The following is a 13017-nucleotide window of genomic DNA, read 5'->3' as shown; positions in this document are numbered from 1 at the left end:
GCCAAATGTGGCTGCGCACTTTTGCAGATCTGACATGAGAGAAGCTACAAAATAATTCTGAATAAGAATTAAATGTAGCCTATAACATACAGTATATACATTTCATGCTCAAATGCATTTTTAATAGGCCTATACATTCCCTAACGACAAATACAAGTATTTTACAGCCACATGAGTGAAAAGTATTAATTTCAGTGCAAAGGGCTCACATAAATCACCATTCAATGATAGCACAAAACTGAAAACCAGTTAGTGCAACATAGCCTCATATTCAATGCATTTACTGTATGCTCCCACTCCATTTTTAAGAATGTGTAGAAATGTTCTAACGCCCATGGTGAGGGTACAGATGTGATGTAACATCCATCACATAGCCTACTCTCATCCAAACGCAAAGAAGTCGCCTACTTGCAGTCATGCATGATTTGTCTCAGCTTCCCCTCGACATTATCGAGAATGTCGACAATTATGTGCGTCGGGACAAAGACCGTTTCGAAGTTTTTATCTCCACCAATGTTTTTTATCGGGGTTTGTTGGGTTGTCTGTATATGTCTGTTCGCAAGATAACTCAAAAAGTTATGGATGGATGCAAGAGGAGGTGATCTGTTCGCTTGGAGGAGGTTTACGCAGTGATTTTCAGATACCGTATTTCAGTCAAATTGTCTGTTATTTGATAGGCGGGATCAATGTGAAACTAAGTCAACATGATAAAACTTAATGTGATGCAAACAGCAAGCTCTTGTCACGTTTGACTGATGGAGATGGGATGTTAGCTGCTAGCTAACGTTAGATTAAAAACATAATGTGAAATTAGCTAGAGACATTTCTTACTTTTCTTTGTGTAGTCGGAAATGGCGGATACAATTTGACGTGGTGCTGGGTGTGTCGGATATTTTTGCGCTGCACACTTTGCGTTTCTTTTCGTTTCTTTTGTTGAGTTGAATAGTCTTTAAATCCAAATGTTATGATTTTGGAAACTGGTAACAGCTTCCATCTTCTTAACCCCGACCGCTCTAGGCTACTGTAGATGGCGGGCGCGTCACCTAGCACCTAGTAGAGAGGTTGCCAGGTTCGCCCACATGCAACAGGAAATATCCAATCGAAAATAGTTTTTATTATTATTATTCACCAATTAACCAAGACAGCATGACTTGTCGAGTCATTGCATGCAAGTCTAAGTCAAGTCTCAAGTCATGAGTAGCAAGTCCAAGTCAAGTCAAGTCTTTTCTCACAGTTGATCAAGCAAGTCACAAGTCCTCAATCTGGCGACTTAAGTCTGACTCGAGTCAAGTCACTAGACTCGAGTCCCCCATCTCTGGTGTGTGTGTGTGTGTGTTTGTTGGGGGGGGGGGTTAGATTATTTTGTGGTGGGCACGCAGATAGTGTTGGTTCAGTTCAGTGTTGAATTCTAAGCATGACTGTTGAGGAACAGAAAGAGCAATAGCAGTAGCTTGTCAAATGAGATTGAAATATTGCAAACCATTGACACGTAGGGAAAACATTTATGAGATTTAGAAACAGATCCATACCACAGTCATAAAAACAGACCCTGCTGCTGTGAGCAGGCTGGAGAGTGCTACTGCAATGTGGGTGGTGCAGATGGGGGCAGTTCCTGGTGCAGTGTGCCTGCAGAGATGGGGGCAGTTACTGGTGCAATGTGCCTGCAGAGGGGGCAGTTCCTGGTGCAATGTGCCTGCAGAGATGGCAGTTACTGGTGCAGTGTGCCTGCAGAGGGGGCAGTTACTGGTGCAGTGTGCCTGCAGAGATGGGGGCAGTTACTGGTGCAGTGTGCCTGCAGATGGGGGCAGTTCCTGGTGCAATGTGGGTGGTGCAGATGGGGGCAGTTACTGGTGTTACGGGTCTTTGTATCCGTGTGCCTGCTTGTAGGCAGTCAGAGGGCCTGACCCCGACTCTTGCCCAGGGAGAGCTGCAGGGTCCTGGGCTTGGAGGAGAGGGGCGGTGGGGCGGGAGCAGGACCAGTCGGAGAGCAGGGCCCCGAGAGGCTCTCTCTCACCCCGAAACAGCACACCTTCAGCGGGGACGCCGAGCGGCGGACCAGAGCCGCGCCAGCAGGGGCGCCATGCGTGGTCAAGGGCAGGGCGGTGGCGATGGTGGTGGTGGAGGGGTGGGGGTGGCGGGCACCTTCGGCGGGTAGCGTGTCGGGGGTCTGGGGCGGAGGGGTCGGGCAGGGAGCGGAGGAGGACGAGAGTCGGGGGCACTTGTGCCGCCTGCCGGGGGGGTGGGCGGCGGCCGGGCACAGGCACTGGGCGCGCAGGACGCTGAGGAACGCCCGCTTGAACTCCTGGCACGTGCACGGGTAGATGAAGGGGTTGAGGCAGCTGTTGAAGTAGCCCAGCCAGAAGGTCACCTTGAACACCGTCTCCGACGGGTGGTAGGAGGGAAACATGGAGCCTGGGGAGGAGGAGGAGAGAGCATCGCATACTCACTTAGAAACACACACACACACACACATGGTCTCACATACACACACACACACACATTGGAGCCTGGGGAGGAGGAGAACAGCACATATTCACTTGTAAACACACGCACACGGTCTCACATACACACACACACACACACACACACACACACACACACACACACACACACACACATGCACAGACAGACACACACACACACACACACACACACACACACACACACACACACACACAGGTGGTCACAATTTGCATCATTCGTCCTCATGTCACCCTGAGAAAGGCCTAGCGCATATTACATCACTATCACTCCTCTCATCCTCCATCACACCTGCCACACACTCCATTACAGCTGCAGAAAACACTCCATCAGGCCTGGCCCCCAATCCCATCTCACACACACACACACACACACGCTCCTCACACACACAACAGCTCCTATTCATCTTAGTGTCATTGGGGGGCCGGAGCACGAGGACATCTGAGGCTCCACTCACCTTCTCTCGTCTCGTCTCGTCTCGTCTCAGCCTGAAGGGCAGGTAAGGAGCCTGCGGCTGCTGCCAAACAGAATGAAACGCCCGCACTCTGCTAAAAAACTCCCATACTTTTGTTCGACCCGGGTCAAAATGCTGCAACACGTAATAAATGTGTGGGAGTTTTTAGCAGAGTGCGGGCATTTCATTCTGTTTTGAGTTCTAGTTCCATTTGCCCTGCACCTCTCCGGTGGGGATGTAAATGCTAGGAGCCTGCCGCAACACACCAGTGCTGTCTAGTGGGCCGATGGATACCGTCATTTCTCAACTATTATTAACCGTGGCTTATACATTGATTTTGCTGAATTTCTTCAGCTATGAGGTTCATACAAGGGGGCAGGTAATATGGTATTAATATGGTTTTGTTTCTTTTAACTTGCATAAAACACTGTCCTGCGTCATATCAAACGTTCAAAATAGCGAGTGACAGAAAGAAAATTTAAACAGGAGTGTCCAAGAAAAGTTCAGCTCAAAACACTCAAAACGCATTTTGTAACCATCCCTTCACAACCGCTAGGTTCCCATTCCACAACTACACTGTAAAAAAAACATCTCTGTAAGCAGCCCAGGCTCCAAAAAACTGGGGAAAACAAAGGGGCAGCTTGTCCCCAAACAAAATCAAAACTTTGTGTAGAATTTCTATGGGAATACTGAAGATTGGGGTGAGCTACCTCTCTAGTGTGTTTTGTTTGGTCCCTGGTTACAGTAAAATATAATGTACGTTGTTTTGAACAAAAGTGTCTGCTAATAAATTCAGAAAATCATAAACACAAAAAAATGTTTAAGTTATAACTCAAGAAAAATAAAGTGTTAAGAAGTTTCTGGAAGCCCTGCCCTGATCCAGAGCAACATCAGTGTGAGGCCAAGTTTATAAATGACTTTATAAAACGTCCTCTCTGACTTTCACCGTACATGGTCAGATGATATTTCTCTCATGACTCTCATGATTTAATGTAGTAGGTCTCTGTTCACACCACACCCACACAGAACTAATGTGCAGTCTGACCACCAGTATGTGAGGGGGGCATGTTTGCTAAGGGCCACTGAAGCTGGGGGAACAAATACCAGCAAGTGAAAATGTACTCTCTCATTGTACGCTTCTTCTTCATCTCTCTATCCCATTATCACTCTCTTCATTTCTCTCTCACAATCTATCACTCCACCCTTCTCCACCTCTTGACCGCAACTCTCTCTCTCCTCTCTCTTTCTCACCATCTATCGATATCTCTCTTCCTCCGTCTCTCTCTCTCTCTCCCCTCTCTTTCTCACTATCTATCGATATCTCTCTTCCTCCGTCTCTCTCTCTCCCCCGTCTCTTTCTCACCATCTATCGATATCTCTCTTCCTCCGTCTCTCTCTCTCTCCCCCACTCTTTCTCACCATCTATTGATATCTCTCTCTCTCTCTCTCTCTCTCTCTCTCTCTCTCTCTCTCTCTCTCTCTCTCTCTCTCTCTCTCTCCATCTCTTTCTTGCTCTCTCTTTGGAGTGCATGCAATCTGGCAGGGCATTGTCCCAGCCCAGTGCACTTTCGATGAGATTTCTCAGTATGGAACACAGTGATCAGTGATGGGGAACGATGCTATCAGACCTTGTTGACTGGTGCTGATGTGAAAACACTCTCACTTCATGTGTCAACTGCTGAGAGTTGATGTATCTCTCATCTCTCGCTATCTTCTCTAGCTCACTCCTTTCTCTCTTCTCCTCACTCTCCTCTCTCTCTATCTTTCGATCTCCTCCTCCACCTCTGCCTTTCTCTCTTCTCTCCTCATCCCCTCCACTATTCTCTCTTCTCCTCCTTCTCCTCCTCTTTCTCTCTCTCTTATGAATGGATGAACATAGCCGAACAAGAGCATCGGCTAGTATTCACACACACACACACACACACACACACACACACACACACACACATGCACACACACACACACACACACACACACACACACACACACACACACACACACACATACACACATACACACACACACACACACACACACACACACACACTCACCTATGGGCAGCACCAGGAAGAAGGGTAGCCAGCAGAGGATGAAGCACCCCACCACCATCCCCAGTGTCTTGGCCGCTCGCTGCTCCCGTGAGAACCTCAGCAGACGGAGCAGACTCCTCCTACCACTCTTCACCACCCCGGCCTCCTGCGCCTCCTCCACTCCTCCTCCTCCTCCTCCTCCTCCTCCTTCTCCTTCTCCTCCACCTCCTCCTCCCCCTCCTCCTCCTCCTCCTCCTCCTCCTCCACTCTGGGCGTTCCCGCAGTGTATCCGTAGCGAGGTGGTTTCTCCGTCCCTGAGCGAGTGGGAGCGCGTTCGCGAGCGGGAGTGTCGCCGGGCGACCACGTACACGCGGCAGTACATGACCAGGATGACGGCCAGCGGCGCGTAGAAGGAGCCCACGGCCGAGAACACGGCGTAGCCCGGCTCCTCGTTGACCCGGCACACCGACTCGTCCTCGGGCGTCGGCTGGCGCCAGCCCAGCAGCGGCCCCACCGAGATGGCGGCCGCCAGCGTCCAGAGGATCGCCACGGCGACCAGCCCCCGCCGGCCGGTCACCAGCGCCGGGTACTGCAGCGGCCGGCTGACGGCCAGGAAGCGGTCGACGGAGATGGCGCACAGCGAGAGGATGGACGCCGTGCAGCAGAGCACGTCCAGCGACGTCCACGCCACGCACAGCGGCCGGCCGAACGTCCAGCGGCCGCGCAGCTCCAGCGCCAGCGAGAAGGGCAGCACGGCCGCGCTCAGCAGCAGGTCGGCCACCGCCAGGTTCACGATGAAGTAGTGCGTGACCGTGCGCAGGTGCCGGTGGCACACCACGGCCAGGATGACCAGCACGTTGCCCAGCACGCCGCACACCACGAACACCAGCAGCACCAGGCCCAGCGCCACCGCCTTGCCCACGGGCACCGACGCCAGGCCAGGCCACGCCAGGCTGCAGTTGGGGCACAGCTCGGACTGCGGCGGCGTCGCGCTGGAGTTGGCGTCGGCGGGGACCATCTCAGAGGAGAGGACGCAGCGCTGGACGCAGCCACAGGAGGGGAAGGCCACCGCTCCTGGAGATGGGGAAAGGTATAGGGGTCGCTGCTCGCTAGCACCCCCTGGGGGTGGGGACCGTGCACTGCAGCCTTGTGGGGATCGCTGCTCTATAGCACCCCCTGGGGGTGGGGACCGCGCACTGCAGCCTTGTGGGGGATCGCTGCTCTATAGCACCCCCTGGGGGTGGGGACCGCGCACTGCTGCCTTGTGGGGGATCGCTGCTCTATAGCACCCCCTGGGGGTGGGGATCACGATATACGGCCTTATGGGGAGCGCTGCTCTATAGCGCCTCGTGGGGGTGGGGACCGCACACTGCAGCCTTATGGGGAGCGCTGCTCTATAGCACCCCCTGGGGGTGGGGACCGCGCACTGCAGCCTTGTGGGGGATCGCTGCTCTATAGCACCCCCTGGGGGTGGGGACCGCACACTGCAGCCTTGTGGGGATCGCTGCTCTCTAGCACACCCTGGGGGTGGGGACCGCACACTGCAGCCTTGTGGGGATCGCTGCTCTCTAGCACCCCCTGGGGGTGGGGATCACGATATACGGCCTTATGGGGAGCGCTGCTCTATAGCGCCTCGTGGTGGTAATGACAGCTATCTGCAACCTGGTGGGATTGTTACTCACTAGTGGCCCCTGGTGGGGATGACTGCTCTCTGCAGCCTGGTGCGATCGCTAGTGCTCTCTAGCGCCTCCTGATGGAGATCACTGCCATGTGAAAAAAAAGACAGGAGCTGCAGCAGCCGTCTGCTGAGGGCTTCTGGTATCCTGCGGTCTCTTCTCGGCCCCCTCTCCACACCAACAGCCCATGGAGTCCACGGGTGTCCTTCTTCAGACAGGAATGTTTCTGTTCAGATCAAATTAGACACAATTATGCAAAAAGGATGAGAGACCTAACTGCATCCAGCCATTAATATTCGCCAATGCAAGTAGAACACATAAGGTCCTTGATTCATTTAGAGAAAAATGATGAATTCAGAGCAGCCTTGACAAGAAATCACACCTAGAGAGAGAGAGAGAGAGAGAGAGAGAGTGTGTGTGTGTGTGTGTGTTGTATTGGTCTTCTTTCAATCTAAGAGCTAATGACTAAAACCAAGAGTCAACAGCCTGGAAAATGACTTTCAGAATTACAAATGCAACCAGTGAGAACATGGAACTAATTACTTTTCAGTGTGATGGCCGGAGAGCCAGATCTTTCCTGTTCTTTTACAACACCACCTTAAGCACACACCACCCTGATTTCAAACACAGGAATCCATTTGTAACAACACATTAAACACACCACCTGGATTTCAATCAACGACAGACATCCGTTTGTACCAAGAGATCAATCCCACCTTTCAACCACATACAGTAGTCTGTTCATAACAGGCTTCATGGGGTCAGGGGCGTTCATTGTAATACAATGAGAAATGCCTGCACTGCACACAGTCCAATCAAGAACATCATTCTCCAGCAACGAAACCCAGTAAACGAATCAAGGATCTTGCCAGGATGTCGCTAGTTTTACTATACAAAAGTTGGTGTTTTGAGGTGAAAACAACATGCCAGATACAGGATACTGATATGTTTTTTTTTTTTAACTACTTATCAAGCTTCCATTCACTGGCAGCGTTTCTTGCTCGCCAGGTATCCATGGTAGTCACATCATGACTGCAAAGCATGAATAGAGGCTGATGAAGAGCGGGTCATTTCCGTCATGTTTAAAGTGTAACTTCACCCCATAACTCCACCCATTTCACATTTCTGAAAAAGGTTTTCAAAATGGGCAGGACGCTCTGAAATTTGGAAGGTAGTTCAGCACTGCTGCAGCCAATCAACCATGATGATTTCGTGTCAATCTGGGAATGAGTGAATAGAGGCTAATGAAGAGAGCGGGTCATTTCCGTCATGTTTAACTCTCCTCGCTGCACACAGTCCAATAGAGGCTAATGAAGAGAGCTGGTCATTTCCGTCATGTTCAACTCTCCTCGCTGCACAAAGTCCCAGAGAGCGGGTCATTTCCGTCATGTTCAACTCTGCCTGCTGCACACAGTCCAATAGAGGCTAATGAAGAGATAGGGTCATTTCCGTCATGTTTAACTCTCCTCGCTGGACTTCGATCTTGAGCAAAGATGAACATGCCGAGTTCAGAAAGTAAAAGTCCTGCCAAGTATTTGATCAAACCATTTAGTAAAGCAGCTCATCTTGATTAGCAGCCAGGTAGATCAGATACTTAGTGATGTCACCCCTGTTGAGGTCATGGGTAGAAAGAACATGTGGCAGGACTTTTACTCTCTGGACCCGGGATGTGTACCTCTGGTCAAGAGTCTTCATCAGGTTGGAGCCAGTTCAGATTTGTTAGGATTTTTCAAGTAATGTTCTGTAGTCAGGATCAGAGTGTTCAATTTGCTCACCATCTCTTTCTCTATCTCTCCCTCTCTCTGTCCTTCTCTCCCTCTCTCTGTCCTTCTCTCCCTGACTCCCTCTATCAATTCAATGAGCTTGACTGTTACAATGTTGCCAGAGGAGTGAATACATCAAAAGAAAGAGCAATTGGGCCCCAGCTATGGCACAACTCGCTAGGGCACCTGCACTGTACTGTATGCTGGCGAACCGGGTTCGATTCCTGCCCCATGGTCCTTTCTGGATCCCACCCCTGCTCTCTCTCCCATTTGCTTCCTGTCACTATCATTAAAGGCATAAAAGGCCAAAAATATACTTCAAAAAAATAATTTAGCAACAACTGTCCATGGATAATAATTGAACATTAGGACACGTACACACACACACACACACACACACACACACACACACACACTCACACTCACTCGCACACTCCACCCCCTCCCCAACACACACACACACACACACACTAACACACAATGGAGAAAAAAAGAAAGGAGAAAAAAATGCATGGTGGCTACTGGCTAGCCTCTCTCTTTCTCCCTCTGAACTTCTCCTCTCATCTCCGCAGAGTTCTGTTCTAGAACGCAGTCCATCGCCTGTGTAGCCGGCGGCATCAGTTCCGTGACATTCACATCTGTCAGAACCCGAATGGACTTCTGCACAGAACAGCACTCCAGCATCCACTCACTGCTAAGTTTCAGCTCATTACACTGGACGCTTACACTGGACAGAAAGCTGCAGGAGATTATCCTCTATCTCCCACTACACACACACACACACACACACACACACACACACACACACACACACACACACACACACACACACACATACTTCTCTGCCCTGTAGAAATGCTGGAGGCTTGGCAGTTGGCATGCAGTCTGTAAGCTCACTGAAGGTTCATCAACAGTACATTTTAATTCTGTTTCTTCGCTTTTCCTTCACATACTGAATACCACATTATGCAAATCTTTACCCATATTCTCTCTCTCTCTCCCTCCCTCTCTCTCTCTCTCTCTCTCTCTCTCTCTCAAACCTCAGCCGTGTTCCATCTTAAAAACTATGTTATGAAGTGACTTCCGCCTTCAGCATCCATCTGAGAGTTGGGAGACAGACTCAGGGGGGCACAGCACATCTTATTTCAGACACACAGACAGACAGACAGACAAACACACACACACACACACACACAGAGAGAGAGAGAGAGAGAGAGAGAGAGAGACACACACACAGACAGACAAACACACACACACACACACACACCTGGCATGATGTGACTCCCACATATTAGGCTCAGTATACCAAGTCAAGCCCCATGTTGTGGGCCTGCCTGAGGGAGCAGGAAAGCGGTTTTCACTCTCAACATGCTGCCCAATCAGGAAAGATGACACGAGAACTGGGAACACACTAATTGGGTCCTCCTCGTAGGTCTGCAGTGCTGGATGCACACACACTGGAGCCTACATGTTTAACACACACACACTGGAGCCTACATGCTTCACACACACACTGGAGCCTACATGCTTCACACACACACTGGAGCCTACATGCTTCACACATACACACTGGAGCCTACATGCTTCACACACACACTGGAGCCTACATGCTTCACACACACACACTGGAGCCTACATGCTTCACACACACACACTGGAGCCTACATGCTTCACACACACACTGGAGCCTACATGCTTCACACACACACTGGAGCCTACATGCTTCACACACACACACACTGGAGCCTACATGCTTCACACACACACTGGAGCCTACATGCTTCACACACACACTGGAGCCTACATGCTTCACACATACACACTGGAGCCTACATGCTTCACACACACACTGGAGCCTACATGCTTCACACACACAGTACTGGAGCCTACATGCTTCACACACACACTGGAGCCTACATGCTTCACACACACAGTACTGGAGCCTACATGCTTCACACATGCTGCACAGTACTGGAGTGGAGCCTACATGCTTCTGTCCCATTAGTCTTTTTTCTTCTCAGTATATTCAGGATGTGTGTCCCTGGTTATCCCCACTCACACACACACACACACACACACACACACACACACACAGCTGCATACAGTAACAGTAGGCGCTCCAGATGTGTGTGAGCCTCAGATGCTTGTAAGCGTTCTGGCGTGGGTGTTTCTATTCAAGCTGAGCAAACAACTGAAGACACAGGGGGGTGTGCTACTGCTGATGGAGGATTAGCCCAGAGAATACAAGGAGAAGCTCAACTCTACTTCCCTCTCTCTATATTCCACTGTTATCTTGCACCAAATTGTTTCATTTTTAATTATTTTGTGCAAACAAATAGCTCTGCCTTGCATTTCAGTGCTGAGAGAGTTGATGATAGACCAGGTACTATAGCATGAGGATATGCCAAACCAGGGTACCGGACTTTACTCTACTAATGACTTTACTCTACTTAACTGACCCTAGGCAGATGGGTTGGGCCCTTGAGTCGTGGATCTGTCTGAGGTTTCTTCCTATATATATCTCCAATTCTAGGGAGTTTTTCCTTGCCCCTGTTGCTCATGGGCTCTCTTTGAAGGTTTGACGTTCTGTGAAGCGCCTTGAGACATGTGTAATGTTTTGGCGCTCTATAAATAAAATTGAATTGAATTGAAATTGAAATGCCAAACCAGGGTACTGGCATTGATGACATGCTTCAATCCTGAGAGTCACAACATGTCGGATGTCATGTCACAGCATATTACAAAATTCAATTAATTACTATTCAATAACGAATGTATATTCACCATTAACTAATGGTACAGACTTTGGAGGCTTTCATTTGTTTAATGGGCAAAGTGCACGGTCTAAAGCTCTAATTAGAGCTAATTTAATAACCAGGTAAAACTTATCAAATAACTACTGTAGAACCAATGCAAAATCAATGACATTATTTCACAGCATGGGCAAGACCTGAAGCAAAAACATTGATGAGTCAGCTCAATGCTCAGTACATGCCACAGATAGTTCATGACTTCATGCATGGGAATGTGTGTGTGTGTGTGTGTGTGTGTGTGTGTGTGTGTGTGTGTGTGTGCGCGTGCGCGCGCGCGCGCTCGCTCGCGTCTTCAGCAAATTACATTTTTATACGGAAGCACGTTCTGTCATGACTGAGCAACACTCATTCAGCCCGAATGCTGATTGAAGTGAAATGATGCAGAAAATTTAAAATCACAAATGGATTCCAACAAATGCGGAGTGAGCTCGACAATCAGCGGATCCTCACGTCCCTCCACCGGGGCTACAGGCACATAGCAGGCGGGTGGCTGCCACTAATAACATCAAGGCTCATGAATTATACTCCATGCTGCTTTACAAATAGGCCTGTTTACTAAATGCATACACAAATATTAGTTCTCAAAGGGAGCTAAAACTGATGCTGTGTAGGCCTCCCATGAGGATATGACAATAAACTATTAAGTGTATTTCATGTCTTTCAGTCTTAACACCTTCCGTCTGGCACCTGTTTACAGATCTACAGAGGTCTAACTGTCCATATGCTATAATGGTGCAGGGATTCTACATTATCTTCATGGAGACAATGGGAATTTAGAAAATAATCATTTTTCCAGAAACTACCAAATTATTTCATTTAATTGTTTTCTTTTTATCGTCGCCTGCGCAATCAATTTGGATTATCTTTGGTTACAGTGGCCTACATGAAACAAATTGCTGACATATTTAAAAACACCATCTAAGGTGGGATACTGTCATTGACTACCAGATAAGATTCACATATTGGTTTTACCTGACACCATTTACGCGACAGACTGCTATTTGCACATAGGCATGCAAGTTCAGTCGACTTTCGGTAGATAACTAATATGCAGCCTATAACAGGAGACACGGATTCATTTTTTTAAATGAATATTTCTTTACAGCCACTTAAGTATATGCTATAGCTATCTAGTAACTGCAAATAAAATGCTTAGCATTATGCCAACAAGTTACATAGTAGCTTAGTAGTACATAGTAGTCTACTCTGGCACATAAAAATAACTTACCCCACTGAACGAGTTGTTCAATTATGTCTGCGCAAAGGTATCGGATATAAATCCAATCATCTCGTTTCAGAGGCACGACAGGGTTATTACTGTTTTTTTCTGACAAGAGTAGGGTAAACAAAATAGAACTATTTCATTTTGCTACTTCGCTAGAGGCATGTCAGTTTAATCACTGTATTTTATGTCGGCCAGTCATGCCATTTATATTCCGACCTTAGCGTGCCTGTTGCTGCAGTTTTTTAGACTACCAGAGAAATAGAATTTGCATGTCCAGACTGAATGACGGTATTTGACACGCTAACGTTACCGCATAACGACGTATACAGCCTTTGTGGACTTATGAAGTTTTCTCTGCCTTACCCGGTGTCCACAGAGTGCTATTATCTTTCGGAATCGGTCGCGTTGAAGAGTACGCCACCACGACGATGCCAGGGGTCCGGGTAGCTGCGGGAAATATGTTTCTCCCCCCTCTGTGAGCGTTTGTGTCTGGTTAATGGTCCATAATATTTGACGAAATTGTGAAAGACATCTGCAAAGAAACCGTCTCGGGCCGGGACTTTACCTAGCTTGCA

At 48.8% G+C, this 13017-nt stretch overlaps 1 protein-coding gene across 1 annotated transcript; it reads right to left on the bottom strand.

The window, feature by feature from the left end:
- Window positions 1–1891: 1891 nt before the first annotated feature.
- On the bottom strand, window positions 1892–12199 carry adra1ab (adrenoceptor alpha 1Ab). The gene is made up of 4 exons (XM_062554809.1): window positions 12190–12199; window positions 5233–6039; window positions 4987–5178; window positions 1892–2412 (listed from the first exon to the last, which is right to left on the bottom strand). Exons 1-4 carry the CDS (start codon window positions 12197–12199, stop codon window positions 1892–1894), a joined length of 1530 nt encoding a protein of 509 aa, XP_062410793.1.
- Between the last annotated feature and the right edge of the window lie 818 nt (window positions 12200–13017).

Source organism: Sardina pilchardus, chromosome 14, assembly GCF_963854185.1.
Source record: "Sardina pilchardus chromosome 14, fSarPil1.1, whole genome shotgun sequence".
NCBI lineage: Eukaryota > Metazoa > Chordata > Actinopteri > Clupeiformes > Clupeidae > Sardina > Sardina pilchardus.
Note: the sequence above shows the minus strand (reverse complement) of the source record. Positions and strands in the feature narration are given on the sequence as shown.

What these genes read in the sequence shown, in the direction of transcription:
- adra1ab (XM_062554809.1), bottom strand. An exon ending in ACACTGCGGGAACGCCCAGA is followed by an intron (nt 5,179 to 5,232) that starts GTGGAGGAGGAG and finishes GTGGAGGAGAAG; the next exon opens with GAGAAGGAGGAGGAGGAGGA. An exon ending in CTTCCTGGTGCTGCCCATAG is followed by an intron (nt 2,413 to 4,986) that starts GTGAGTGTGTGT and finishes CCTCCTCCCCAG; the next exon opens with GCTCCATGTTTCCCTCCTAC.